The sequence below is a fragment of the Macrobrachium nipponense genome, chromosome 20 (assembly GCF_015104395.2).
Source record: "Macrobrachium nipponense isolate FS-2020 chromosome 20, ASM1510439v2, whole genome shotgun sequence".
In the NCBI taxonomy this organism is placed as follows: Eukaryota; Metazoa; Arthropoda; class Malacostraca; order Decapoda; family Palaemonidae; genus Macrobrachium; species Macrobrachium nipponense.
The window spans coordinates 29,251,739-29,278,825 of NC_061089.1; the positions used below are offsets into that span (position 1 = coordinate 29,251,739).

The 27,087-nt window shown below is 35.6% G+C and overlaps 1 protein-coding gene across 1 annotated transcript in view; it reads right to left on the reverse strand.

Annotated features, from left to right (window-relative positions):
• The window catches only part of LOC135224225 (uncharacterized), a 32,592-nt gene that overhangs the window by 1,185 nt on the left and 4,320 nt on the right, over positions 1–27,087 (reverse strand). The window contains exons 2-31 of the mRNA XM_064263083.1: positions 24,472–24,585; positions 23,808–24,009; positions 23,489–23,589; positions 23,245–23,358; positions 23,038–23,164; positions 22,817–22,932; positions 22,498–22,712; positions 20,458–20,569; positions 19,823–20,047; positions 19,612–19,713; positions 16,261–16,338; positions 16,062–16,181; positions 15,826–15,957; positions 15,056–15,224; positions 14,775–14,943; positions 12,110–12,360; positions 10,324–11,937; positions 8,535–8,768; positions 8,136–8,452; positions 7,953–8,036; positions 7,590–7,796; positions 7,357–7,510; positions 6,296–6,453; positions 5,857–5,964; positions 5,632–5,769; positions 5,391–5,546; positions 5,194–5,286; positions 4,910–5,063; positions 2,036–2,250; positions 225–384 (exon numbers count right to left, since the gene is read on the reverse strand). Coding sequence (XP_064119153.1) covers positions 225–384; positions 2,036–2,250; positions 4,910–5,063; positions 5,194–5,286; positions 5,391–5,546; positions 5,632–5,769; positions 5,857–5,964; positions 6,296–6,453; positions 7,357–7,510; positions 7,590–7,796; positions 7,953–8,036; positions 8,136–8,452; positions 8,535–8,768; positions 10,324–11,937; positions 12,110–12,360; positions 14,775–14,943; positions 15,056–15,224; positions 15,826–15,957; positions 16,062–16,181; positions 16,261–16,338; positions 19,612–19,713; positions 19,823–20,047; positions 20,458–20,569; positions 22,498–22,712; positions 22,817–22,932; positions 23,038–23,164; positions 23,245–23,358; positions 23,489–23,589; positions 23,808–24,009; positions 24,472–24,585 — 6,139 coding nt within the window. The remainder of the gene's footprint in view (positions 1–224; positions 385–2,035; positions 2,251–4,909; positions 5,064–5,193; positions 5,287–5,390; positions 5,547–5,631; positions 5,770–5,856; positions 5,965–6,295; positions 6,454–7,356; positions 7,511–7,589; positions 7,797–7,952; positions 8,037–8,135; positions 8,453–8,534; positions 8,769–10,323; positions 11,938–12,109; positions 12,361–14,774; positions 14,944–15,055; positions 15,225–15,825; positions 15,958–16,061; positions 16,182–16,260; positions 16,339–19,611; positions 19,714–19,822; positions 20,048–20,457; positions 20,570–22,497; positions 22,713–22,816; positions 22,933–23,037; positions 23,165–23,244; positions 23,359–23,488; positions 23,590–23,807; positions 24,010–24,471; positions 24,586–27,087) is intronic.

The following is a 27,087-nucleotide window of genomic DNA, read 5'->3' on the forward strand; positions in this document are numbered from 1 at the left end:
TTCTAGTATTTCAATCTGTTAAGTTTTCATCTTTGGTATGTTAAATCTATTTTTCTCTGATAACTGCTTTTCTGTCTGCATTTCCTATTAGTACTTTCTATAAAGTCCTTCAAATGAGCATCATATTTGTTATAAGCTGGAATTACTCTGTATTGAAAAGATCGGCTGAAAGGCAAACTCCACCGTTTTAGTAGGACAACTTTGATAAATTATTCACTACTCACCAAAGAAGTTATATATGACTGGAAATAGGGTCTCCTGGGTAACAGCAATGTAAATTGCTCTGCAAGCTTCATTGCCGACAAAAAATACTGCCAGCTCTCCAGGTGTACTTAGAATTGCTGTATCAAGCCACAGCAAGTTACCATCATCAATTTCATACGCCTGTTTTAAAGCAAAAAATTACAGCTTTAGCATAAAACAAATTTCAAAAAAGTTTTAAGTTTTAAACAAATTAAAGTTAATTCACAATTTTCAGTTTGAAAAGCACAATAATAAAGTTTTTACTGTATACTTGTGTTTTCTTTCTCTTCCCCATCCTCACCTCTATCCCCCTAAGTTAAGGGGTTTCTGCTCTGAAAATTTAACTTTCTACTGAAGCATCCTCGCAACTAACATTCCATACTATCTGAATTTTTACTTTCATATCGGTAATCTCTACCCACCCAGGAACTTCAATTTTCTTAATTTTTAAGCCTCTAATACAAATTAGGTCCCAAAAATCCATTTATTATTTGTTCTTATTATCTTAATTGCCCATGCATATGAACCTTAAACTACACCGGGTCTGGTTAGAATAAGAGTTTTTATAAGTGATTTGGCATCCTTTTGTCATGTACTACTCCCTGCCCCTCAATTAACTTTGCTGCTTCTATCCTGCTTTTTACCTTTTGAATCACACCTTCCCTCCTGGTTTAAAGCACACCACTGTATATTACCGTATTAAAATTTAAGGTTAATCTATATTGCACATGTAACACATCCCCTCACTGCTTGCTGGACAAAACTTATTTTCACTTAAATTTACGTACCATGATAAAACATTAAAGATGACCCGCTACTCTTACCCTTCTTGGCAATTTTTCAGTCAGTCAATCACCAGATCTGTATGTAACAATTCCAGAGATTTTGCATCTTAATTTCTTCACTCAGCCTATCCATAACCAGTACAAACAAATGAGCCAAGTGGTGATCTTTAAAGTATACCAACTAATCTATCTCTGATTTGTAACCGATATTGCATGCTTTTATATATTTCATCCAACTTTACCATTCTGACATGCTTTCCTTAAACACTAAAATAGTACCTCCTTGATATTCTATAAAGTCTTTATAGGCCTATAACTGTACCTGCGATTACTTTCGAGCTTTTTCCAGTAACTAAGTACAGCATTACCTGTTCCTCTCCCTCTTATCACAATTACTCAATATTCTTCCTAAAACCTCCAACAATTAAGTTCTATTCTTCTGTAATTAAAATTATCTATAATACCTCCCCTCTCTATAATACACCATACCATCAAACTTAATTCCAAGTTTTTACATTATTACTTCCCATTTTGTATATACGTACAGTAGTAGTAGGATCTTTACTGAACTTTATCCCATCAACATTTCAATATGCACATGTGATGAACCTGGGGCTTTGCCATTTTATTTTACATAATTACCGCTTCTTTCCTTCTATATGGCACCTCCCACCTTCCAATCCCCTCTTCCTGTGCTGAAGATAATCATAATAATCTGACTAGTTAAGTTTTATGCCATCATCCTTATGAAAGATATTTCCTTCTCTACCTTGCATGACACCTGACCAAGCCAGATTGTCTTGCCTTTTTCTTGTTTGACATTCTGCAAATATTTTCTCCCTCTCTCTCCTTTATATTGCTCCTCAGCACCTTTCAAGTCAGTTAACAATCTTCATGAAAACCATAGAATTATATACCTGACTGAATCCGGTTCCTATTCATTCTACCATTACGTCCACCAAACAGTTCTAAAGCTAGTTACAGAATTAATCAAAATCACCGCTTACCCTCAACTCATGGGTAGGACCTTGAGGGTTCTGCACTGTCACCACAACAAATAAGATTACACGATGATGGTGATTAACCAAGACTGCATCTTTTATGGCAAACCCAATTTCCAGGGTTTTCCTTGCTGTTCCTCCAACCCATATTTCACAAACTCCTTTGTTACTTTTGAATGATACAGAAATTCCTTCTTCATTCAGAGCATGCACTGAAATTTCTGTAAAACAGAAAAAGATACATAACACAATGCAATTTTTCAGGCTGATAACAGGAAGAGTTAAAATTAATAAAAAAGAATGAAGGTGAACAAGAGAGCATTGAAGTTTAGCCAAAGGACATGGATGATGCATGACGTACATTGGAAAAAAAAGGGGAGGTTAAAGACACAGGAATGGAATCATTATCAGCCCAGCCAAGAGAAGAGTAAATATTCAGGATTGCAGGGAGGTTGAGGACAGATAGCTGTAAAAGGGATAGTTAAAAGATTAAAATTAACGAAATTAAACAAAACCGAAAACAGAGTTCAGTCTCTTCCAAATAAAGAAAATTAATTTAATAGATGTACCAATGGATGGAAAGTAACTGCTTTAGAGGATTAAAGATCCCCTAGGGTGGTGAGGAAATAGAAAAGCCTCTGGACCTGATTATCATTATACTGGAAGGTGTATTAGAAACTTGTTAACAAGGATCAGCACAGAGCAGTATTTGTTAGTGACAATCTGAGGAAGGGGTGGCATGGATTTAAAAAAAAAGTGTAATAACGGAGACCCTGTAGTGTCTTAAAAATAGAAAAGTGACAGTACATACTGGGAAAAACAAGTGGCTGTGAACTCTAATTACTATGTTACAAGAGCAGCTAAGAATCACACATGCATCCAATAAGATTATGCCAGAAAGGCAAATTGAGAAAAGATGTTATGGAAAACTATAATAACGGGGCAGTTCTTGGGAAGGGCATAATCCAAAAGTGTTTTAAATACATAGTTCCCTCCAAATTTCTTTAGCAGTGTCGAAAACTTTGATTAACCATTCACTTTACATCTTAACAAATCAAAATTTACATTAAAAGATCTGCTTTTAATATCTATCTACAAGGCTACATTCATTGTAAAAAAACTTCAATGAGTTTTTGCTGTAATATACTGGCCATTCTTACATCAGGTCTCAGGACGAAGGCTACTCTAAACAAAACAGTTGGGCATTTATGAGTAAAAGGTTGACAACTGGAATAGGCAGTCAGTGCAATTTATTTTAATTAAATTTTAAGGCCCCATCAACAGGCCGAGCTTTGCACGATGTGACGTCATAAGTGCAGTTAGCATACAGCAGGAAAAGTTCCAACTCTCCCAGCCTCTGATGTCACATCGAACATTTCGTCAAAAGCTCGATAGTGTGGACAGGGCTTCGGGCAGGTATACCTCAGCCTTAGAAGCATAGTACTAGAGGGCAGTTACCCGTACCCCATTTTCTGGGCATACGGCTATGCTTCCAAGTATGGCAATATTTGACGATCTCATTTTTATTCCCCAAACTCTTCCAACATTCCTGCCACATACTCCTATCAAGTGACCCAGCATCTTTACAGAATTTCTTACTTCCTTAGAAATATGTGGCTACACCTGCTTTAGTTTGTCTGCCTCTATATTATCAGACATGTGCCGGGGGCTTTACAAAATACATCAGTTCCATTCCTCTGCAATTCCTTATATAAGGCCACTTGAATTTTTAAAACCAGAGCATTAACTGACTAACAAGCACGAGACACTACAACTTTGAGTCGCTAAAAAAATAATTTCTTTAAATAGTTATTTGTCCCTTGTTGTCGTCTAGAATACCACATTACTCCATAAAGTATATTAATCACTCACATCTCAAGGTAGGAGGAACAGTAGAGGGAATTTTTGAATCGCCTTATATATTAATTAAGGACCATTATAACTCTCGAGGAAAGTAGAGAACAAATGGTTATTTCCTTCCTATATCAGTTTGTACAGCTACTGCCACCAAAGGAGTATGTGGAGTATGAGGTATTGAGGGATGTCACAACCAATGTAAATATAATTGCCACCATAACAGTTTCACTGGTTGTAGGGAGCCCTATCACCTGAATATTATTCCCTGGATCAAGTAGTTTCATCAAATGGGATCTTCTAGACTAATAATCATGAGCGAGTATTCATTAATTTTGGCTCTTCATATTTCATCATCGGATCTGGAAAATTCCACTAGTGTTTTAGGAGAAAAGTTGTATACGTATTTTCTGTTACTTAAATCTTCTCATTAGATCACAAATTTTTTAGGTCCTTCCATATGACACCAAAATTTGTTAGAATTACTAGATCCACTAGATAGCAGAGGTTTGGAGATCTTATTATTGCTCTTACTTACTTGGCTTGCGAGTGCACACAGAGGTGAATGACGAATCTCAACATCTCCAAATGACTTAAAGCTATTTGCAGAACCTATATCAGTCTGGATACAGCCTTACCATCTGATTTTTAAGACTTGCCAGATAAGGATGGAATTCTCCCTCCTTTGCAATCAAGTTTATCTACCAAGGTAAAGACCTGCACTAAGCTGGCTGAAGCAAAGGCATTGTCAAGTGTGTTTAGTAGAGCGTTCAGGGAAGGGTAGAATTGGCAGTAGACCTATCCTGAAATCTCTTAGTTAGAAGTTTTCATTCAATTCCAAGTTTTCCTTTGAAACCTTTCCTTGTAAACCTAATTACATAGCAACCCAGTACACAACCTCATGCGAGACACATTGAATTAAGAATGAATGCTAATATACATGTACACCTACAGCTTATTAAGTTCGGAAAATTCTTTGATAGAACACCTTCTACCCATACCTCACCCCACACAATGTGTACTAACCAAATCTTTCAGAGTGGGAAACTTCCTTCCAGTAGGACTTTGAGGAATCATACACGTAAGTTATTGTGAAGTTAGAAGAATGTATACTTAAACTGTGCTTATCGGCAAGGAATCCCTTTGAGACAGTCTCTCCAGGTGACAAAATTTGCACTTTCTGAAAATTTAAGAGTTACTGTTTATGATAAAGTTTGAATAAAGCAATTTCACAGCATATTTATGTTAGGCATAATTCACTTTTGATTGTTTTCTACTTAGCAGTAATTTTAAGATTATTTTCTACTTACCTGGATACTGTTTTCAAAGACTACCCAAATAGATGAATTCTGGTTATTACAATGGTTTCCCGTTGCAGATGCAGCTGATGCTAGGAATATCTTCTGTAAGATTAAAGAAAAACTTATCATAAAGTATAGAAAAACTTATTATAAAGTAATGACATACATCAATAAAGCTATTATATCTATCCTAGTCTAGAACCTACCTTGTCTTCAGTTACTGCATGTACCCAGTTATGTACATAACCACTTGCAGACAAGGACTGGTAGAATTTAAAAGTGCGTGTAGTGTTGCTCCAAATATACACTTCTGAATAACACTGGTTCTCGTAGCTTACAATAAGGTATGTAAGGCCAAAAGCCTGTAAAGAAAAAAAATGAAAAGGTCTCATTTTTTGCTAATGCTCATTGAAAGTAACGGGAGATCAAAGTAGTTTCTTCACTTACATTAAACGTAAAGGATGAATGCCTTAGCTCCGTGAAAAATTCAGTGTAGACAAATTCAAAGCAGTCTCCCTCATAAAGCGAATCTTCCAGCTGGTCATACAGTGTCACAATCGAGTTACACATACTGGCATATTCATCCTGACAAGAAAAGAATATACCATTAAAAACCTGGGAAAAAAGCAGAGAAAATCATACAAATATCAATTTACTGACTATGCTGCTTACTTTTATTACTGCTGTAGCACTACCAAACCCTGAGAGAATTAGAGATGTGCTGTTGTATAAACTGCCAATATCTAGCACATCTACTCTTCCAGAGACCACCAGTCCAAGCTGCAAAATTTCAAAAGATTTAGCAGATTTAATAAACATCATCCAAAGTTCAAAATAGATTTCCATTCAAAAGCATTATTTAAAAAGTGGAAAACACCCATTCCTAATGTCATTTTCCAATGGAGATTCTCAAAGAATTTCATAAGTTAAAACTTTTTAATTGATATCTTAAACGTAGGCATGTACAGCCATAATGTAACCATTTAGTATACGTATATTTTAGATCAAAATGATTAGCATTTAAACAGGCCTCCTGCTTGACAGGAAGATTTCACAATGCTTCACATTTCATACACTTCATTGGTTACTTCATTAAACCTAAAATACTTGCCTTAAAAGTAACGCTCTGTGTAAACAATAGCCGAGCAGTAATGGTAGAAGAAAGATCCTTAAACACGGCACTTTTATACAAGGCAGCTATATCTATGCCATTAATCAAATATACAGAAGAACGCAAGGATGTAGTCAGTGCAGAAGACCATCTCAAACCTGAAATTTAACTGCAATTAATTTCACAAGGGTTACACAAACTTACCTAACCTTTTAAAATTACAATTTCGGATAGCTTACATAAAACTGGAGCCTTGTACAGAAAACTGGCAAAAGCTGGTCCAGTGGCTCAACTTGTTAATGTAGTGAATTAGTAGTACAGCATGACGGATAAGAGTATTTTCAACTTGTGGTCAGCATGCACTTGCCTTCAGCAACATTGCAAAATACCCTTACTCTGATATTTGTTCATAAGGTCACCTGCTGTTAATTCATCAAACATTCTATGAGTCTATACTCTAAGCTTTCCTGGAGAGGGTCATCTTCCAAGAAATTTATTCCTGCATTTCCTTTAATCCTGAAATTATCTTGGACGAAAAGGAAAGAATTTCAACCTCTTATGACTAAAGGTTGTAAATTCCCCTAAACAATCTAGGACAGGTCATTGAAAGCATTTTTAAAGGGACAAAGCAATTTGTTCTCCATCTGGGAGGCTCCAGGTGAAGCAATGGCATTTGTCAAGACCAGAGGCAATCATAGTGATCCCATTAACCCCAAGAGAAGTTCCACAGAACCTCTAGCATTACCCTCAATTAATCAAGGTGCCTCTGTCTCATTAGCATAGCAGATGCAGTCAAGGCAGAGACTTACTTGCCTTACACTTTCCAAGCCAGGAAGCAAAGAAGGAATGTATACTTTTAATCCCGATGTATTCTCGTGTGTCCAAGCCAGAGGAGAATAGCCAGGTACTATACCAGCAGCAGAAATAGGGATCACAGGAGAAGGGATTTATCTAAAAAGCAGGTGACTAAGAAACCGCTGCACCTAACTAACTACCAGACCATTTTTTGCTGAAGATTTATCCACAAAACTTGTAACTCCATAGGAACCAATGCCACTTACCTCTTATTTCACCTCCAGTAGACAAATCTATGGTTTCCAAATTAAGATCTACCTTCACTTCTCTGCCAGTTTTTCCAGTTACTTCTATGTTCCCTAGAACTACAGTTGTTCCTTTAATAGTTGTTGTTCCAGTTATCATCTGGCCACCAATTACCTTTAAAAAGAAGGGGTTGCTGTTAAAACAGTTGGGCAAACTAATCTACCAGTCCTCCTCAGACTACAAAGAAATTTACCTGCATGGTCAAGTCCTTCAGATCAGGCAAATATATGCCATTGACCGTGCTACCAACTTCAACAAACGATGAGAAAATTGTTGCCAAGTGAGAGTTCACCAGTATGGACTGTTCAGTATGAAGTGTCAAATAGTCTTTGAGGAGGCTTCTTCCATTCAAGAAAGCTGCTACTACATTTCCGTTGACCACTAAATTTTCCTCAAAGATCTGTAACGTAAATATGATCATTTTAGTAGACGAGACAGGGATTAATTATATTTTCAGCAGACGAGATAGGAATCAAATCTTAATTCAAGACTCATTTTATCACTTTTTAGTCTACAAGTTCCGGTGCCTATCAACAGACTGCATCTTATTACTTACCAATTCGGTTTGCAAGTTTTGTTGTCTGTTAACATAAACTGCATCACGAAGTAAAGCCAGGTAGTCTACACGGTCTACAGATCCCTGTCAAGTAAATGTTAAGATATCTTTACTCTGTAACCAGTCAAATATTACTGCCAAATAAAGTACATTTATGTAAACAGTTTTTAAAAAGGCACTTACCTCGACGAGAAGATCCTCGGCTGTTACCCATGGAGCAGTCAGAATCCCATTTATTGTCCAAGGTCTAATGACCACTTTGTCAGCGTTGCGCAGAATAGCATTGCTCAAAATATCTCCCACGCTCAAATTATTAAGCCTCCTAACATTCAGGCTTTTAAACTGTGCCGTGGTTGTAAAAGATTTTTTACCAGTTATAAACACAGCACTGTCTTTTATTGGAATTCCATCGGAAAATAAGGCCACAAGTTTCCTACCATTTAAGGTTCCATCAATTATTAGATCTGAAACCTTCAAGTTACCATTGAAGTTTACTGAACCTGAAAAAAAAATAGTAATGCGCAGTTATAAACAGTAAGATTATAGTACCCAGTCATACGTATATTAAAGAAACTGCATTACCATATCTCGATGGACCATTTGTAACCACATTCGTCAAGTTCCTTAGGTCAATATCTCTGAATCTTCCAATAAAAAGAACATTTTTCTTTACTACAATGTTCTCAAAGTAGTAGTTTGAACTGATATGCTGGTCAGTATTCAGGGTGAATAGTCTGGTAGACAGATCTATGCCATTGGTAGTGGCTGAATTAAAGTTTCCTTTTACATTGAAGCCATTCAGGAACAGTTTGTTACCTGAAAAATACGAGTAAATTAATGCATGTACCTAATATGATAAATTTACACATTAATATTCCTATAACTAAATTTTAAAACTGTGTATCCAAGTGTAAAGCCACGAACTACTTCAACCATGTTTTGAAATAAACATAAGTGGCCTTACTCAAAACATTGAAATTTATGGTACATAATTCTATTTTATCTAGCTGCCCAAATTTTAAATGGGACTATCTTAAATCTCAAAATATTTTTTGGGTATTTTCCACTTATGCTCCACTAACCAAACTGCCATACTCTTCCTTTATCCAACTCTGGATTGAATGATTTATATATGAGAGTTTTGTCTAATGACCTAGCACTGGAACTGTCCTTTTATTCAGTGCCGTGATGTAAAGTGTAGATAAAAGAGCTACAATTAATAAAGAGCAAGTAATATAAAACTTGCTTAGAACATATAATTTCAGCTAAAAATATTGCAAAACTAAATTATTTAAAAAAAGCCCCACAGGTAATTCGCAGAAAAAATGTCAGATTCTAATTTTTCTTTAAATTAAAAATTAATTCTCTTGAAAAACAATGTATTGACATTGTAATGATTACCAAGCACCACACTTGCTGCTAAAAAGCAGGCAATCAATTAGAAAATGCTTTACTACTACAAATACGACAAGAGTCACAGTTGGGGCATTTTTAGGTCCTGTGTCCTCAGAACTGAATGTCCTTCAGTTTCATATTACCCATAATGTTATCCAAGCTAACTTCATATTTCTCACTTGAAGGATAACAGAGGTTTATGAGCACCAGATTCTCTATCCTACACACTAGCTACTTACTGGGTCTCTCACTCATATCTAATATCTGCATTCGTCCTAAAATCACAGCATTTAGAGCTTTCTCATAAGTCTGCTCCCTAACCTACTTAGAGGGAATAACAAACATGATTCAAGTGGCTGGAGCGAAGGCCAAACTACCTAGATGGGATTTTAAGAGTTATGTATAAGAATAATCCTCCTCACTATCTCTTGGTAGGAACCTAGTCAGAATGCCAAGAATCTCATCCCCCGGATAAACTTTTCCTCGCCATTATTTGTTTTTAAGAGTACCCCACTCATGATAACTGGTGCAAATATTATTAGGTGTTGACAATCACCATAGGTCTTACCATTTGGTTTGAACATTGTCAAATCAGTAATGTGATGCTTCCTTGATGATTAAGACTATGAACTTTGACAGATAAGTGGTAAAAACATAAAAATCTGAAAGGTTGAATCAATGAGTAATTTCAGAGTCAAACCAAGGGAGATGAAGGCTATTAAAAGGCATTTTGGATGAAGAAGCTTAATAGAAAATGTCCTCAGATTCAGATTATTCAGTGATCTTTATGTCAATTTGAATTTAATCCTCGATTTTCAATGGATACCCTGGGCTAGAGAGATACACAACTTCAGGCTGTTTACTTGTTTGAATCAAAACCCTCAAACAATTATGCTATTTTGTACAAATATATCAAATACATTAAACTTACTACTTACTAACGAACAAAATGGATTTTTTTAAAGAGTAAACTTACCAGTAACAGCTACACGACTGTTAATGTATACTGCATCATCCCTTAAAGCTCCCAGATTGACACCATTCACGAGACGACTAACGTTTATCGGTCCATTAATTTCCACATCTGCCAAGTTAACTGCTCCAAGGAACTTATTGTCCTTAGTCAGTTTCGCTGCTCTTAAGAAGGTGTCATGTAGACTTATGCCATTGGCTCCTCTACCATTAAGAGTAGTAATAGATCCACCTGCTGCAAGGTTTTGAATAATGACTGGACCATTTACTGACGAGTCCCCGTTATCTACAACGCTATTTTTCTCAACCTCCTGAATATTAACACCATTTATGTTATCAACCAGTAAGTTTCCAATTACTCTAACCGGACCATCTACAACTAATGTTCCAGTATGGGGAACACTGGTTTTCAGAGAGAGCCTCCTGGAAGCCAAATCTAGTATATTTATTCCGTTAAGTGTGTATCCAGATAACTTCATGCTTTGTACTTTTAAATCATTAAAGTTTGCAGAGGAAAAGATCTGTTGAGCAATGAATTTCTGATTGGTGTCCTTTGTTACTACATTGCTGAAATCTATATTATTAAGTCTACCAGTTAGATCTAAGGCATTTATGAACACAGAGTGCGAGAAAATCTTTTTTCCTGTCACAATATTGCCTTCTTTACTGATATTTAGAGCCGAGCTTACTAATTTCACCAGGTCAACACCATCTACTAGTACTGAACTAATGGTATTAAAGTAACTAGATTTTATGAAAGTTTTAGAGCCACCAATTACATTTTTTTTACTAGATATAATTAGTGAATTCAAGTCCTCCCCATTCAAGAGACCATTGATTTGAATATTTGTAAAGGACAGCTTGCCAAGGAATCTTTTCCTACCATTCACTGTTACTGAAGAGTTCTTGTAAATTAAATCCGAGGTCAGAGCAGAAAAATCAAGGCCATTAATCACACCACTGTACACTAGAGTCTGAACAGTTACATGATCAAGAAATACTAAATCAAATAACCAAGGATCAGTAATTGGCAATTGTACATTTCCTTTACTTATTTCTGAAAGATTAACGCCGTCTAATAATTTTGACTTTATCTCCAGGTTCTGTCCAATTTGAATCCCCTGACCAAATACTTTGTGTCCTGTAATGACCTGACTGGTAGATTTGGTGATTAAATTTCTTTGATTAATTCCATCTACATTACCCAGTGGACCAAATTTCAAATTATCAAACTTCACATTAATGAAGTTTTTCTGTCCCCTGAACACAATGGGGGAACTGCTCTTCCTCAATGGATAATCAAAACTTTTATTATTTATTTTCCCATCAATCCTGACATTTCCCACAACTACTTTTCCTCCTACAGTGAATTTGCCATTCACAACTGAATCTTTGTCTTTGAACACAACATTTTTTAGGAAACTGCCTATCTCGATACCCATAATTTCTGTTGCATGGAGCACAGAAATTAAAATTTCCCTATTAACTGTCAAAGATCCAGTCACTTCTCCGCCACTTAACAGTAACGCATTCTCTAATAAATTCCGAAGATCAACCCCGTTTATAATGTCCGATATCAGTAAGTTTTCTACTTCGATAGTCTGGGATATTGCGTGACCTGAAAATATCAATCAAGATTTTAACTATACAGTTTCAAATTAATAATTCATAAAATTTCAAAATAATTCACACAATTTCAAATCAATAATTCATACAATTTCAAATTAATAATTCATACAATTTCAAATGAGATTTCAAAACAGGAAATTCAACAAAACTTAATTCCTTACCAAGGATAGCCACACTGTTAAGTTCAACAGCTTTTGCAAAATCTATCCCAGCAATAGATGCCCCAGGCTTCAAATTTATTTCCTTGGCAAAGAATATAGAAGAATAAACTGCCCCTTCAATATTCTGGTCGTCTCTCTCCGTTACCAAATCACTCACTGATATGTCATCCAAAAAGTTTAAGTTAATTTCACCAGTAATAAGTCCATTCACAAAATTCTTCGAGCCGCTTACAAGCCTATTACTGTTCAACCTGAAAATGCATTGTTCACAACTTAATTTTATTACCAGTTCATGTTGGATACATTTATTTTTACACATTTGTTACCAGTTAGATATTTATTTTTTGTAAGTCTCATTCATGTACTAAGTAAATAAATGCCAAACTTTTTAAAAATAATTTTATAGAAAAGTCCATACAAGGAACACCAGCAAACAGGGGTGAACCTCAGGTACTGAAAATTCCCTAAATGCCAAACTTTTCAAATAATTTTATAGAAAAGTCCATACAAGGAACACCAGCAAACAGGGGTGAACCTCAGGTACTGAAAATTCCCTAAAACTCTGGTTGTCTGCTGGTAGTATATTAGCAGTTTTGAAAGAAAAATAAAATCAATGGTGGAGTTGGAAAATAATATAAAAGACAGGTCCAACCATCAGGGTCTGACCTTCACAAGATTTCAGTATCCTCACAGCTCAAAAAAAAAATCTTATCCCTTGTCCAATCACGAGATGTAGGTTTCACAGGCAAGTGCTGTGACCTATCAAGGTTATTCAGTACATTTGAAATATAGTTTAAGAACTAGAGTTCTTAATCATATATATAACCCAATCATATAAAAAAATTTAAAACTTAATTTTACCTCTCAAGGTAGCCCACAAGTATATCTACATCTGTACGTAATCTTGTAATTTCTGAAATATCCTCACCTTCGGCATGGTATTCCTAAAATATTCACACCTGGAGAAGTGAACCAGAAAATGCTCATCAGGATAGGACAATTCACAGTGCAGTTTGGCACAGGTCCATTCCGACATATCATAGGAAAGTGAAGTACGTACTCACAATCCTAAGACAAGTCTTATCTAACCAACTTTTTTTAGACTATATAGTTTAGGTTAAAGTGCTTGGATACAGGCCTTTCAGCAGTATCTTCATCTTTGAGTTTACTATTTTCTTTACAAAAATATGGGGTTGGGGCGCTTCAAGTTTCTACTCCCTTCATAAACAAAATTGATAAATACATATTAAAATTATTTTGCTAAAAGCGCTGGCCTCACAGATAGACCAAAGTTCGATGTACATAATATGAAAATTTTAAAAGATCCTTACCATCTAAATGGTATTTCATCTTTACATTGGACATATCTGGAGCATTGATCCAGGATGTGTTCGGCAACAGAGTCTGAGCACACGACCAGAAGCCAATCTCTAAATTATATTCTAATTTCTAACTGGTGGATACCAAGTCTAAGGACTTACTTTGCCACCATTTATAAGGGAAGGATTCACAGAACCCTTTGTAAATCAGTGGAATTTTAACAAAAATGTGTCTAGTATATCTTATTTTCCTCTATATAAAATATTTAGATTTATGTAAAAATTATTTTTTTTTAAATGTGATCACTGATGGCAATCATTACTGCATTAATATCCCTTTGCATATGATGAAAGATATTGCATAAAAACAGTTGCAATATAATAAGTGTATAAAGTTATCAACAATGAAGCCTCTTAGAAAAGTTCGCATCCTACAATTTCCAGAACACTATTAATGACAACAGAAAGTGACAGAACACTTCCTTGAACTTCTTGCAAATAGGATAAGATTTTTCAAGTTATTCCAAGCTTAGTGTTAAAATGTTTTAATTGTATATCCATATTATGTAATGTTTATAACACCCACCAAAATAAGTCATGTACTTTCCCTGGGTCAAAGAGGACCCCTTTGATTTGATAATCCTTAGCAAAACCCTGCTGTGTTAGTTAACTTTACAAACAGGTCTAGCTTGCATCTATTCTGTAACCAAACTGGTGACAGAGGATCTTTTCAAATACCATTTTTTTCCACCAGCTTGCAGGCAACTGGTGAAGGTTACTGGTCTGGCCACTAGGCAATAATTGCCCTTATTATTATCACTGCAATTATCCAGCTTTTTGGTAGAATTTGTCCGATTCTTCTGGAAAACGTTATAGAAATTCAAGAAGGATTATATCTTCAGAGACAGGAGGTCTGCTTTTCTTTAAGTTACCTTTAGTTGTCAAATGTCAATTTGGCATTTTAAGGTTCACTCATCTCTCAATCTCAGGCAGATCAAGGTATCTAAGAATTAAGAATATATCATCATTTAGAATATTCTTTAGCACTTCGTTTGAGTTATGCTCTAGTTATGAAACTTCTTTAGTTTTGGTAATAATTTCCAGTTATTTTTGGAGTAAGAAATAGTTCAGGAGTGAATTTTCCATCTAGGTTTTTTATTTTCTACAACATTCTAGATCATTTTTTAGCTTACAATACCAATATAATATAGCCATGAACCTCAAAGTTTTAGAATTATTTCATTAGGCCAAACTAGAATGCACAAGAAAGTTGGCCTGCTAGTTAGCACGCACTAACTTCTGAGCAGTTTGGGGGGAAAAATAATAAAAGGAAATTCTTCACTTACCTTACAATGCTTCTAAAGATTTTATCTAATACAGTCACTGACCCATCCTTATCAATGGCACTGTTTACATTAAAGCTGTCGGCAATTAATGTTTGAAGATTCTGACCCGGGTTTATTATGGTTAATATTCCACCTACTTTACCACCACTCACTGGACCACTTACAGCACCTACAAGTAAAGAGAAAGATTAAAAAATAAGCATAAAAAATATTTGTTAAAACTTCCATTTCCCAGTCAAACATCCATTCACAAGTTTCAGACAACAATAAAGACAACTTACCATCAAGTTTCTTCTTAATGTCTCCCAGTTGATTTAAAACTAAATCCACCCTCCTCTTTGTGCTATTCAACCTCCTGAAATAACTATCATAATCATCGGTGCTCGAGCCACCAATATCTGTACCAGGCAATGATAACTTTCTTGCCACCAATACATTAGTGACTAGTCTCTGGGGGTGGAAAAAAATTAAAATTAGTCTTGATGGCCTTTCTCAATCACTCCAAGTTTTTAACTCGGGCAATACCCTCTCACTGCTCTCTAGATCATGGTCATTAGTACAAAATCCTTCCCTAGGGAGTGGCAAAAAGTTCACTCTGGAATATGCAAAATTATTTTTACAGAACCACATGAGCAGCTGCCACCACACAAAATGAACATTTTCCCCCTAACATGGTGTGTACGTCTCAAGTATAAAAGGACCATTAAAACATTTCTGGAGGATGCAGTATTTACAGATAATGTAAAGTTGTGGACAACTGAGGAATTACAAACATCCAGTATGGTACTCTAAGGTGGCTTCTCCAGTATTATTTCCTTACAAGATAATCCTAGGAAAGTCCATTACTTGAGGAAAATCTCCCATAAATATAAGTTAAGTAATTCCTACAACAAACTTAATACATACAAATTTCATAAATCTTACAGAAGAAAGTTGAAGGTATCTACATTTATATATGGGGTATCTACCCTGATATGGCACTAACTTGGAAAAGCCTACGTGTACAAGACAATTTTTAATTCACAAACTATAAGTTTTATTTACGCCTTACCTGAGATATCACAAGAGAGAGTGTAATGGTGATATTTATATTACCAATATCGTGGTTGGAGTTTACATCAACACTCTTCAAGAGTCTTTCCTCTGCAGCATCCTTTATGGCAGCCTGAAGCCTATATCTATCCTGCATAAGATATGGCGAATTAAAAAAGATTTGGTGGGCAGTTTGTCAGGTCTTGTTACAGAAATAGCTAAAAAAGTACGAGTAGCTTTAAGACACAAACTTACATTAAACTTCCTGATAGTATTTGCAACTACTAAATTCTCCCTCCAGGATAAATCCTCAACCTCTTCCAAATGGGTAGCCAAATCATATAAAACTGGTCTATCTGGACTAGGCAGTACTAGCTGCAAGAGAAGGAAAGAATTAGAAAGAGCCAAAAGGTAGGAGGCTCATTAAGTTGCTACCAAGACAACGTTAACTTACCCTCAATCTATTTTCTTGCAAGTAGCCATAACTTGAATTCCACAAAGTGTTCTCAAACTGCACGTTAAAAACTGCCACCTGAAACAAAATTGGAAAAGGTCATATTTTGAAAGTAAAGTACTAATAAATTATGATAGCATGGGGGAAGTTACATCTCCCCATCTCGGTACATCTAATATTCGTCCATAAGCGGAGAAACCGCGGCAAAGTTCTGACTTTCCTCGCCGTTTCTCCGCTTCCGACGTCACTGATGTTTATATAAAATAAATTGCCAAACCTTAATTTGCCTATGTATGGGGTTGTGTTAATGGCTTAGGCTAGCCAGTAAGGGTAAAACCTTTTTAAGGAGCCTGAAATTTTATGTAGCCGTATGTCTACATGTTTGGGAGAGTCCAATTTGTTTCACAGTAAGAGGGATATCAAAACTACTATACATTGGAGATCTACCACCCTCCACAATGAACTTGGGACTAAATGAGTAAGACTCATTTAGTCATACTCATGAATTCTCAGGTACAATGACTACCCAAATTTGATATTAATTTTATATTTGCAGATCTTACATTTAAAAATTTTAGGCCTATATGCCAAGCTGGAGCAACTAAGGCCATTCAGTGCGTAAAATTACTTCAGAATTACCCCTCTACCATAGCTAAATTCATGTGGGGTCTTATTTCTTTCCGCTTTTAATTTTCAGTAACATACATCAAACTCAACATCTATTTTGGATTAATAAGACTTTCCTTTACAAAATAAGAGATACCTTGCCACTTCATGCTCCCTACCCTCTTTTGGAGGAATCTATAGTTTATAAGAGTTATATTTTCCTCCTTAACGGTTTCTACCAACTACATACGTAGGTGGTTTGGGAATCCTAGTGTTGTTCATGGGTTAGTTCTGATTAACTACTTCTCATTCAGAAGATAAATGGACCAATATTTCTAGTGTTTTGTTAAGTAAACCTTCCTTATGGCAGATTGACATTTCTAATGTCTCAAAATTGCAGCTAGCTTTGAATTAATCTATTTTGCTTTCAAAAGTAGTCCAAGTTCCCACTTCTATTTTAAGATAGTTCATTCTAATTCCCGTTAAGGAGGCAGAGGTACTTAAAGTAGTTTAGTTTCATAATCACATTCACCAATGCCACACTTGCCACTTCTGGTTAGTGTACACAGTGACGTAGTGTATGTAGAGTGCTTTTAGCACAGATGCCAGACAAGGTAACTTACACTTACTGACTAGCATACAAATATGACACTGATGAAAAGAACTAATGCACTGGCTTTATATTAAGTACATACTGTAAACAAGACGAAGCAAAAAAAAAAAATTCGTTTAAAATGGCCACAGTAATTACATACATAATTTACACTAGAAAATATTTACCGGAATACACAAATCATGAACATTAGGATTATAATGTTTGTCGTTGGGAATATCTTCCTATAAATATCTAAATGTTAGTCTTCAAATGTTTAACCCATAAGTATTTATATAAATTATGATGTACGCATTTAAATTATATTTAATATTAATCCGAAATATTCACATTATCATTTTTTACGTAAAATTTTCCATAATTTTATGGTTTCTCTCATATACCTCACTGGAATGCTAGGTGCAAATTTCGTCTAGTAGAGATTAGAGTCCTTGGGTCCATTTTTAAACAACTTAGGAAGTTTGTTACTCCCCTCTGCAGTTCACTTAAAAACACTATTTCCTACGCTTTCCTTAACACGAAACTGCTTTTACACCATTCCCCTTTCCCCAGTAACACTTTTTCCACACACAAGCCTATCAATAAGGCAGTGTGGGTCAGTTGCTTTCTGTTCTTCTGGCAATGTGGATTGGGCTTCCCAGGTACGGGGAAAATTTTCTTTTGTCCCTTAGTAGTAAAATATCTGTAGTACCGTAGGATTTTTCAATTTAGTTGAAATTTTATTAGTTGTTTTTTGGGGGCTCAAACTGATCAATCAAATATGTACACAGTGAAAAATTAGGTAAGTTTCTACAAATTGGCAGCCTTCTGGAATGGATGAAGTCCATTATCTAAGGCATGACTAGGTTGACTAACCTCTTTCGGCAAGCCAAACTTGTGTAATTGCCAAAAGTAATCTACAAAGAGAAAAAGGTGTATTGTCACTTATTAAAATTGCCTGTAACAAGCCAAACAATAACCTGTTACCCACTATTAGAACTACCCTAGAATTTTTCTGTAATACGTCTATCTGCCCGAGTTGGTCTCCATTCTGCTGTGTGTGTAAACTGTGTTGCATTTTTCTAACTGAGCAAGCCATGTTTCGGCGACCATTTTTCTTCCTTGTGCAGCATTTTATTCTTCAACACTAGCAAGTGCCTACTCCTTGTTCACATTTAAAAGTCTGAATATTCATTGCCATCAACCTCAACCAATTCCTTACTGTAACTGTTAAATGGACTTCCTGTTACTGGGATTGCGAATCAGAACTCTACACCACAAAAATTCTCTACCACCTGAGAAAATCAGTCAACAGTAACCTAAAATTCATATTTCTCAGTAAACATTCTCTCAGAGCATGGAAAAGTAGTTTTGTACAAGCAAGAAAAAAATGTACAATTCTCACGAGCTGGCTTCCTGAGGCAAGCAAGCAACCACCCACTAGCAAACTGGTAAAGGAACCTATAATCCCTATTATCAAACTATGCTTTTAAAAATTTTAATTTCTTTTAATTAACTTCCCATGCAAGGATAAAAAAGCAACATCACTACAAAACTAAACACTCTAGAAACCATGCATAATGAATTAATTTCATAGGGCAAAAACCAAGTCAGTATTATTCAATGGTTGCATAGTCCAGAACAAGATTCCAAGCAAGCTTCTCGAGTGCATGGATGGCATTAGGAGGGTCAGTGCTAGAAAAAATTTGTAAACTTCTAAACAGCCAGTGACAAAGATTATGTCGAGCATAAAGTAGAAAAAATTAAAACCAAAATACCTAACGATACTGGGGGGGAAAACATTTTGCCAAAACCCTGCATAAAGAATAGTTTTCGGCCAAAGAATTAAAACCTTGCCAAAATGTGGCCCAATATCAAACTTAAGTTATACATCATAATCTTATTTGCTATTTGCTGGTGGAACTCTGTACCACAGTTCAGTGGTTAAAATTAATCATTTTTTTTCTAAAATATCCCAACATATCAATATTCTTAGTGCACTTGCTAATTGTATGGAAGAGCTCAGTGCCATAGTTCAGTGGTGAAAAGTAAAATTTTCCAAAAATCTCATCTAGACGACAGAATAAAGCGTATGCTATATACCAGCAGATAACATTAAAGATAAAATTACATTTAAGATTACAAACACTCACTTTCTGAAGTGTAATTGGAACAAATGTCCTATTGAATGTATAAAGCACAAGTCTAGATCCAGATCCTGCAAGCAGCACCACATCATTTCGACAGGACTTCAACTGAAAAAAACTTGCAATGTTACCAAAAGTACAGCAACAATACATCCCAATGTAATTCATCCAAAAGCTCAAATTCTCGCTCATCTAATAAACAACCAGCTTTTCTTACATTTATGGCCAACAGGTTCTCAAATCCTAATATATCTTCGTCAGTAGTAATGGTAGTAAGGCTGTTGTAATATAGTCCACTCTGAATAAAGATTCTAATCAATGTTTTAGAAACTAAAAATAAGTAATTTTCAAATCCAGTGTTGAAAGTGCCCCAAGTTGTTATTGGATTCAGTAAACTTAACCTTTGGATCCTCAAGAACTTGAACTCACGCCACAGGTCCTCCTGGAAAACAGCACAATTAAATTACTGCATTACATAAATTTCACAAAACTAGCATTCCAAATTATTACAATTTATCCACCTATTTTCTTGGATGTGCAAAGTATTTCTGTACCTGCAGACTATCCAGAACTCCTAGTGTAGACTTAAGTACATACAGTAATTTATAAATATTCCGAGAGATCCAAACAGAATTAATAAATCTCTAAATACAGATCCAAGCATATTTCAAATTAGAATATAAAAATACCCACTCAAGCCAAGAGTATATACTTTATTTTTGCTAAAAAGAAGTAAGACAGACTTAAGCCATTAATATAGCAGTATATTTAGACCCAATGAGGAATAACAAGAAATTGAATTATGAGGGTGATATTATGGAAAACTGGTCAACCAACCAGGCGAGTTCTTACTTTTAGTTCATAAACTTGAAGTCTGTCGCCATCAAGAACAGTAATCATCAGCCTCCCACCACTCTGGCTTGTTTTCATAGCACTGCCAGTTGCTTGCCATATCGTAGAAAGCCTAAAAATAAAAAGGATATAAAACAAAATTTATACTATGAAAGTTATTATCTCTTTGCACCAATAGAAGTGGACGGACATTCAAAAAAAACAAAATGCTGGGAAACCCCACCAGAACTGTCTCAGTATACAAGGACTTTACCAATTTCCCTACCTTATAAATATTTCAAATTCTAATTTGAAATATTTATAAGTTGGAATTCATGACCATCCTCTAAAATGTGGGGAGGCTGGTCGAGTTTCCACTAACAGTAGGGAAGAAACCAAATTTTATAGATAAACCTTATTATTTGGAATGAATGTTACCTACTGTTCAGTTTTCTAGGTAATGTGCCCCCAGTTTACAAAAAAGGTCTAAGAGACAGGAAATTATAGACCAATCTGTCTAAAATCATTCCCGTGCAAGATTTTCGAGTCTATAATTGCAGATCAAACTGGATCACATTGATAGAAACAACCTGTTAAAACAGTCAATACGACTCGAGAAAATACATTCTGCCTATCAAACCTGGAGTTTTTTCATAACACGCTTGGTAATTAAGACAGTAGTAGAGCCATATATACTCTCTAGATTTTCAAAAGGCCTTTGACAAAGCTCCACACGAGAAACTACATAATGGCTAAAGTTAAAGCTTTAGGAATTGTAGAAGAAACAGCAGACTGGATCAAAGACTGGCTAACTCAACTAAACAACAGAAAACGGTCATAATAAACTGAAGAATCAGAATGGGCAGATGTGACAGTTTATCAGGGTTCCGTCATTGGCCTTCATTTATATTAATAATGACATTGCTGTAGGACTAACTAGCAGGGTAACCAAATTTGCAGATGACAAACTAGGAGTAAATGCATCAGACCCAAGAGTCAGTAGAAAGTTTAAGAAATTATCTAAAGAAAATAGATAATGGTAAAAAATATGGCAAATGCCTTTTAACTTTGATAAGAGTAGTTTCACAAATAGGAACAAACAACCCATGCCAACTACATGCTGCTTGGGAACGAGTGTAGAACAAGAGGACACAAGTCATTATTACCACGAGTTTAAAATCCACAAAATGCATAAAAGCTGAAAAGACAAGCTAGTGGGATACACAAATGAGGCAGTTCAAATACAGAAACAAGGAAGCTGTTGCAGCTCCACACAAAAGAAGTTAAACCTTATCTTTAATATGCACCACAGTTTGTCACCAACACCAAGAAAGGACACAATATTAGAAGGGGTGCAAGCAGAGCCACAGAGTTAATTCCTACCATCAGGCAAATAGGTTACCAAAGACAACTATAGAGCCTAAACACGTATGGCTTAGAAACAATACTATTGCGAGGACAACAGAAAAATTCAAAATAATAAAAGTTACAACAAAAGTAGACAGTAACCTATTTAACTTCAACGAAAACCAGACAAGAAATAATGGATGGAAACTATAACCGAGGAGATAAAACTAATTTCACTGTAGGAACTTTTCTTTAATCACAAGATATGTAACAAACTGCCACCAGAAGTTAACAGCAACAGTGTGGAAGAGTTTAAAGAACCTTATTGTCAAAGCGTATTTAAGAATCCTAAATTACTTTAAGGCCTCTCACATACATAGCAAGCCTGTATAAACCCCAAATAAGCTCACTCTCCTCTCACATTGATAAGTTTTTTTTTAAATGGCTTAAGCCTTTCTAAATACTTAACCGCGCACACTGCAATTTATAATAAACACGTGTCACCCTTCTAAGTCCTAAGGGCTAATAAGTACAACGAAGTACTTACTGCAGACACCCACGTGCTTTCCACATTAGCGTAATCAGTGTGCTTTCCATTTTGGATCTACCCAAATATTTTCGTCGCTAATAGTATTAACAAGTTTCCCTAGCATTCAGTTATAGATAAAACTTAAAACCTTTACTAAAGCAATTAACTAATTTCAGTAACCTTACCCAGCCGATATTGCAGTCTCAGAAGACCCCACAGATAATTCATGAAGCTGATGAACTTGTTGACCACCACAAAACGTGATCAAAAACCTTTTCTTCTTTAAAAGGCCATAATGATTTACATAAGACTCTCCATAACCCAAGTGTGTCACTGGATGAACAGAGGTTAAAGTGCTTAGTCCTGTTACAGATCGTACTACTTGAAGGCCATGACCATCCTGTGTTTGAAAGAAAAAAAATATATAAGAGTTTAAGCACAATTCTCTCATCCCAATGGGGCTCGTTTTGAAGTATGACCAAACAAACAAGCCGAAACACTTACAAATTCAAAAAAGGATACCACAGTAGATTTAGCAGTAATGACAATCCTCTTGAGACCAGTCACGGGTACCACAAATTCAAATCCAACTGCAGCATCCAACTCCAAATTCTTAGGACCTAGAGGGAATTTTAGGATTTATCCAAGTTCGTTAAATTAAATTACTTTTCATTAGAAAAAGTTTATTTTTCAATTTTCAAGATTAGAAAAGTGAAATTCTATACCTGCTGCTGGACAATTTTGAGCCTCTGTCCCACAAGGAACACACGAATCTCCATGGAAACCTAACGCAAACGTGCAAAGGCAGGTATTACGTACACAACAGGCACAGCTTTCATGGCTGCGACCGACCTGAAAAGAAACTATGTTAAATGGTTTCTTAAAAATAAAGATTAATTTATAAGTAAATGGTTTCATTTACTGAAGCTCACCGGAGGACTAGATCCGTCACAACGACATCCGCTGGTAGTTTTTGTCCATTCATTACGAACTTTTACTACTTGTAGAATACCATCTGCCATGATATACCCAAAGCCATCTTGAGCCTGGAACAAGCCAACTTATCAGGTTCAAAGAAAACCACATTTTTCTACTGCACAGCAGCTAACTGGATTAACACCAACATTGTTTCAGATTTCTGCAAATCATTCTATAAAGCTTAAATAAACTACTAACCTTATATATCGCCGTTAGATTTGAAAGTTGCAGGGGAAATACATTTGTGACTGTCAGACTTCCCAAGTATCCAGCAAACTCAAAGCTGTCTACAACAACAACTACGGGAACGAATGATAAATTTCAGAATTCCTAAATTAAAGCCCCCAGTCCCGTAAGTTACCTAATTTCCGCAAATGATACTTCAGCAAATTTTAAATCACGGTTCTCACGTCTAAATTTCAAATTGAAATTTCTTCCTCATTCAAGACAAGTTTAGATACTATCTTTGTCAAGTTCATATTTCCATAAAATTAACTTTTTTTTTTTTTATACTCACCTTCCCTGTTCCCAACTCCCGTGTCGAAAGTATATGAATGGCTTAAATCAGTAGGAGGAAGAATTGCCACAGGATCTAAAACTTGTCTCTTTTGTCTTTCTACTTTACTTAACATTTCTTGGTGATTTCTTAGCTGATCCTGATACATTCTAAGGACATCTACCTGAAGGCGTTCTAGTTTCTCATCCAGGATGGAATCCAACTGAAAAGTAAATTAAATACCTAGATTCCCCTGTTTAATGATAATTGCCCTTTAAATACTATAAACTACATTTACTACAAAGCAAAGTAGTAATAAACAGTCATATTTCAAATCCATAAAAACCAGAAATGAAAAGTTAAAATTTTAAATAAGCTAATCTCTCAAAAATTTTAAGCTCATCTTTCTCAAAAGTATAGGTATTTACCCCCACCAGTCATCTAATATCAGGGCCATAGTAAACTGCTATCGGCTTAAGTGTAAATAAGCCCATCTTTCTCAAAGTTTGAGGAATTCGCCCATCCCCACCCCTCCAAAGTCATCTAATAACAGGCCATAGTAGACTGCTACCAGCTTTACGTATAACAGCCTATCTTTCTCAAAGTATCAAAATTTCCCTCGTTGATCATCTAATACCAGGCAAAAGTAAACTGCTACCAGCTTAAAAAAATTGTCAGGACTTACTTTTTTTGGATCTAGGCTATCAAGCTTGACTGAAGCATCAAGGCTACTCGAGGAATACGTACCATGCAGCGGTAATGCAAAAATAAAAGTTACCAAAAACCACCTCATAGCTGCCTGTGGGGGAAAAAAAAGAAAAAAAGTTTGCCATTGCCATGATCTTAAAACTTATACTACTAGAATATGAAGGAAGTCAAAAGTATTTACATAACATTTAAAATGTCCACCAAGTTATCAAAACTTATAATTTTAAAAATTTTAAATTAAGTGAAAATTTAAGTCCAGCAATTCTGCCTAATAATTAACTTTTAGATTATGCAATAAAGTAAAGTTTTTTTTTCCTACACCAATAGCATAAGCAACCAAATCATTATATGGAAGGCCACTTATTTCCCAGTCATCAGCGCATAAAGCAAATTTTTAAGAGTCAAGTCATAGCATCCACTGCAGATTTTTGCACACCTGTATACAACTGCTAGTAAAGTGTGTTAGCTGACAAGAGACTTCACAATGACTTAATTCTCTGCAGTTCTAAAACCAGTTTTTTTTTCAAGTGTCACGACAAAGAATGAATTAATTCGTGAAATAAGGGCCATACATATAATTCTGGGGCCAGAGAGACTATTCACCGATGTCATAGCAATCAAAATATGACCAGAGTTAGCAAACTAACACATTCTAGCATACTACTATGAGACTCAGGGCCTCTAACACTTTTTTCGCAATAACTTTTTATCTATGCATTTCATAAATATAACGCTTATTCAGAATACATATTATATCAACATAAATTTTGAGTGTATTCTGCACTACGTAGGTTGAATACATTTGGTACTTAAAATGTAAAAGTGACCTTTTTTGAAGACGGGCCAACTTACTCAGAGAAAAGGTTTCGAACGCACTCGATTACGTAACTTATGACATCATTTCTTCCCTCTTTCTCGATGGATGATTGGCTATGCGTAACGAAGGCCAAACCTCTGGCAACAATGACATACAAATTTAAATACAAGCAAAGCAGTACACCTTAATGAACTCTGGAACCTCCCAACTGATAATTGTCATAATGAACAAACCAACAAAATATGTTAATACAAAAACATTTCTATTATTAGTCTAACTCCCAAAATAAGTTTCCAAAGAAATTACAGTCTACTTTATAGGTCACAATCAGATTGACAAGATGTAGGGAATTGTTGGTAATTACCAAAAACATAGTAGACAAGCTCGATTTGATAACTGCTATATCCAATGTCAAGCAATTTTTATTTATTGGCTATCTACCTATTTACTGAAAAAAAAGTGGCCGGTACCGTACATTGGCTTTATACCTTCACCAATTATCGTCAGAATGGTGACTTCATGAGGCTCCACCCACTTTCGCCTCGTTATAATTCAGGATAACACTGAAGGCTACCATGGGCATTGTTGGATTAGAAAATTTAACTTCTGGCTATAAAAACTAATTTCTCGAGTAGTTGTAAGAAGTGCTAAATGATCTTCAAGGATCCCAGCAGTTGGTCTAAACGTTTAATTCATGTATATTACTGCTATACTGTTGCGGCACTACTGCTACAGTAGTATTTCTACGCTAGCACTGATACCCCACCCACATCTATGTATCGTTTCGCCATTCATAAAGTCTTTGGGTTTCAGAGCCAATGGAGTTTCTGTCTGGTGGATGGGCGGGGCAACATTTCGTCAGAAGGGGTTTGTTTATCTTGCTTACGTAACGAATTTTTTTCGACTCTTGGCTCGTAATCATTGGCCATGGCGTCGGCTAGATAATTTTTACTCTATAAAAATCAAAACTATCGGGTTTAGGTTATTGAAAATGCTGACAAAATTTGTGTGGTTGTAAAATATACCTATGTCAACTTTCAGCTACATCCGATGCTTTGACAAGGAGCAAAGTCCAAAAAACCGTGTTACAGAGACCCTGAATCTCATAGTAATTCATATTCACACAGTAAATCGTTAGAGATAGTCACGCATCAATGATATTGATGATTAGCATGTTAAAAATCCAACTTTATTCTTTAAACCATCACACAAAATCTATGCGCCTAAAATCAAGGCAAAGTAGATGGGAAGGACAGTTTCTCAAGCTGTTTGGATATGCAGCAGCTAACCACCATGGGCTCAAAAGACATTAACCTGTGAAAAATAGCACACCATTGCATTTGTCAAATACTGATGTAGAGCAGAATCTTTGTACCCAAACCTATTTCCAGCCGTTCGGTTCATATTAAAATTTGCGGACCAGGAACTAATGTTAATAAGGCTTATTTTTATTTATATTACTTGTTGTCAAGGAGTGGGGAATTTCAGCCTTTCTCGATACTTCCGTAAAGCCTACAACCTAACTGGTCTTTACATAACGCATGGGAGATGCACTTAATCATTCAAATGGGGACTTTCTTCGCTGTCTACGGAATCATTACCATGAACGCTTATGAAAGGGGAACACAGCAAATTAAGTTTTGTGCCAACAAGAAAACTAGCTATTAACTTCTTTTGGACTGGGTGGTAAGGCCGTGGGTGGAAACTGGGTTCGTACTTCTTTCAACACTAAAATCTTTAGTACCCTTAAGGCAAATCTACACCAACGTAAAATTA